General features: G+C 38.3%; 1 protein-coding gene across 1 annotated transcript; it reads left to right on the top strand.

Moving 5' to 3' along the window:
* Positions 1 to 311: 311 nt before the first annotated feature.
* On the top strand, positions 312 to 2,355 carry LOC117613371 (acyl carrier protein 1, mitochondrial-like). The gene is made up of 2 exons (XM_034341979.1): positions 312 to 627; positions 1,923 to 2,355. Exons 1-2 carry the CDS (start codon positions 427 to 429, stop codon positions 2,097 to 2,099), a joined length of 378 nt encoding a protein of 125 aa, XP_034197870.1. The 5' UTR covers positions 312 to 426; the 3' UTR covers positions 2,100 to 2,355.
* Positions 2,356 to 2,728: the final 373 nt, after the last annotated feature.

Below are 2,728 nucleotides of genomic sequence, written 5' to 3' on the forward strand. Positions count from 1 at the left end.
TCTCGTAAATATTCTCTCGTGAAAATTTTGCTCAAACATGGTGTTAAGGTCAAAATCTCTTGCCAATTCATTGAACACGTGCCCCTAAACTAAAATGGAAGATGGAAATTAGCAAGGGATTTGACCTTAATACCCCTCCAGGCCTAACGACAATCAGACGAATTTGACGGAAATTGGGCAGTGTCTTCGAAATGTTTGGAATTGGAAATCATAGGGGTAAAAGTGATCAAATTGAAACCATAGGGACCTTAGTGGTAAAAGTCGTAAACCATAGGGACCAAAAGTGAATTTTTGCAACAAAAAATGGTTCAAAATCACGCCCCTAACACGTGACTACTAAGCTGTTTGTTGACTACGCCATTTTCCCAAACAGCAACCAAATAGACTAAGAGAGAGAGAGAGTTACCACAGGAGAGGCAGAGAGAGATGGCGCTGAGAGCAGCCCTACTGCGGCACGTGCGAATTCCGGCACAAACCCTAAACCCAGCCCTAACCCTAACCGGAGGAAAATGGGGCCCACCTTCTCTCCGGTGGATGTCATCGCACGACGATCATCTCACCAAATCCGAGGTCACCGAGAGAGTCCTCTCTGTTGTCAAGAGCTTCCCAAAAGTCGATCCTTCCACGGTATGCCTTTTCCTACCTCTACCTTCTGTTTGTTTCCCGGGAAATGTAAAACGTTATATCAGAATCTCAATCTTTGTTTTGATTTTGCCATCGTTTTTACCATTTTGTTCTTTGGTGAGCTGTAGTTAGTGTGCTATCAGTCAATTTCTTATTTGAACTTAATTTTTCACATGGATTTTTGAAATAATTCAAGTTTGATTTGGTTTTCGAGGTTGTAAAATAATGTCAAAAGAAGAGAAAGAAAAATGAGATTTTGGATCAGTTATATTTTTTTTTGGTCAATCTTAGTCCCCTTTTGGGCATTAATGTCCAGACATCAATACAATGTAGAAATGCTGGTGTTGTTTTGTCCTGAATTCGTTGTTTTCTTTGTTTTCTTCATGCTCTGCCTCTATGGTAATGGGCTAAGTAACTATTAATCATGCCGTATTGTTCTGTATGCTGTTTAACCTTTAAATATGTTTAATGGGTCATTTGGGCCTTTTAATTCTTATGATAAGAATCATGGGTAGAACTTGGCCCTGCAAAATCAGCCTGCTAGGTTTTTCGAAAGAGTTCCTATTTAGCTGATGTAGGAAAACAAGAGGCAGAAAACAACTTTTATAACTGATTTTTGGGGCATGTAATGCACATTTTGCATGGACTGTGATCCTTGATTATCGAAACTGGATGTTTTAGTATTTGTTCGATGCACTTAGAAATTTTCTGATAAAGGACACATGGTTGCAACTTAACGTATTTGTAAACTCACTGGTCCGAGACAGAGATCAGGCTATTAGAACTAAATAGGGCAGTTGGTGAGGCAAATTCTCTGGAACAATGAAAATAGATATCAACTGTGTCAAAATGATAAAACATTTTTTTTGCTCTTTGTAAGGAAATTCTACTACTGGGCACTTGATAACTAAGATATGAAAGGTACTGGGTTTTATAGGGAAAGCAGGTTATGAATGAGAGTCTTTATGGATTGTGCGTGCGCTTGGTGACTGCTTTGATAGATTTATATGTACATAGTAGTAGTTAAAAATCCAAAACCATATTACCTGCAGGATCTATTTTAGTGCTCATGTACTATGTTAGAAACTTCATAAGTGAAATGGCATGAATGCCCATCTGCCTATTTGCAAGTGGCCTGCCCCTTAGTTTCTGGTTTAACTTTTTCATCGGTCTCATTTTATAAGTATAATTCTGTTTCTCCCTTTCAGAATGTTTTCTTTTTCCATCAATCAAGCATTAAAATTTTGTTTTGACAGAAATTTACTGGGAGTACTGATTTTTCCAGCAATTATCTGCAGGTGACTTCTGATGTACATTTCCAGAAGGATTTGGGCTTGGATAGCTTGGATAATGTGGAGATTGTGATGGCTCTGGAAGAAGAGTTCAAGCTAGAGATTCCAGACAAGGAAGCCGATAAGATTGACTCTACTAATCTGGCCATTGAGTACATCTACAACCATCCAATGGCTGGGTAACTCTCTTTAGCAGCAGCTTTTTTCCTTTACATGAATTGTTCAAACGTATTTTTGTTTTGCTCTTGTGACACTTGTAGAAATTGATCACCGTGTTGGTTGAAAATAATTTGCATCTGTCTGAAAAAAGAGTAGTCCTGGAACTAAATTTTATCAATGTCTTTGCAATGCTTCGATTGTAAACAATGACATCTTCTATCCAATCAGCCTGCTGATTGGTTGTGTTCCTGCTCAATGCTATTTTTCATTACGTGGTTTAGTGTTCTATATGGTTAATGTGCCTGTGAGTTGAAAGTGCATTATAATTTATAACCCTCTATACTTGTGGACTTGGTTGATCACAACTTGACAACTTCTTTTTTAAGGATATTAGCTAGGTTACCAGCGGTTCACTTTGCTGCTCTTCATATTGGCAAGTTGTGTCCTTGTGGCATCTTATTTTTCCAATCCATAATTCATTGTTGCAAGTATTATGATGCTGGTGACCAAAACATTGTCAAAATGATGGGCAGGTCTGTGTGTGCGCTTCTACGTTAAGCATTTTGTTCCTTGAAAAGTGCCTGGTCTACGAGGAACACTCTTTTTTTGTTCCGTCTCCAAGATACACCTTCTAACCCCAATATTCTTATTTC

The sequence above is a fragment of the Prunus dulcis genome, unplaced genomic scaffold, assembly GCF_902201215.1.
Source record: "Prunus dulcis unplaced genomic scaffold, ALMONDv2, whole genome shotgun sequence".
Taxonomy (NCBI): Eukaryota; Viridiplantae; Streptophyta; class Magnoliopsida; order Rosales; family Rosaceae; genus Prunus; species Prunus dulcis.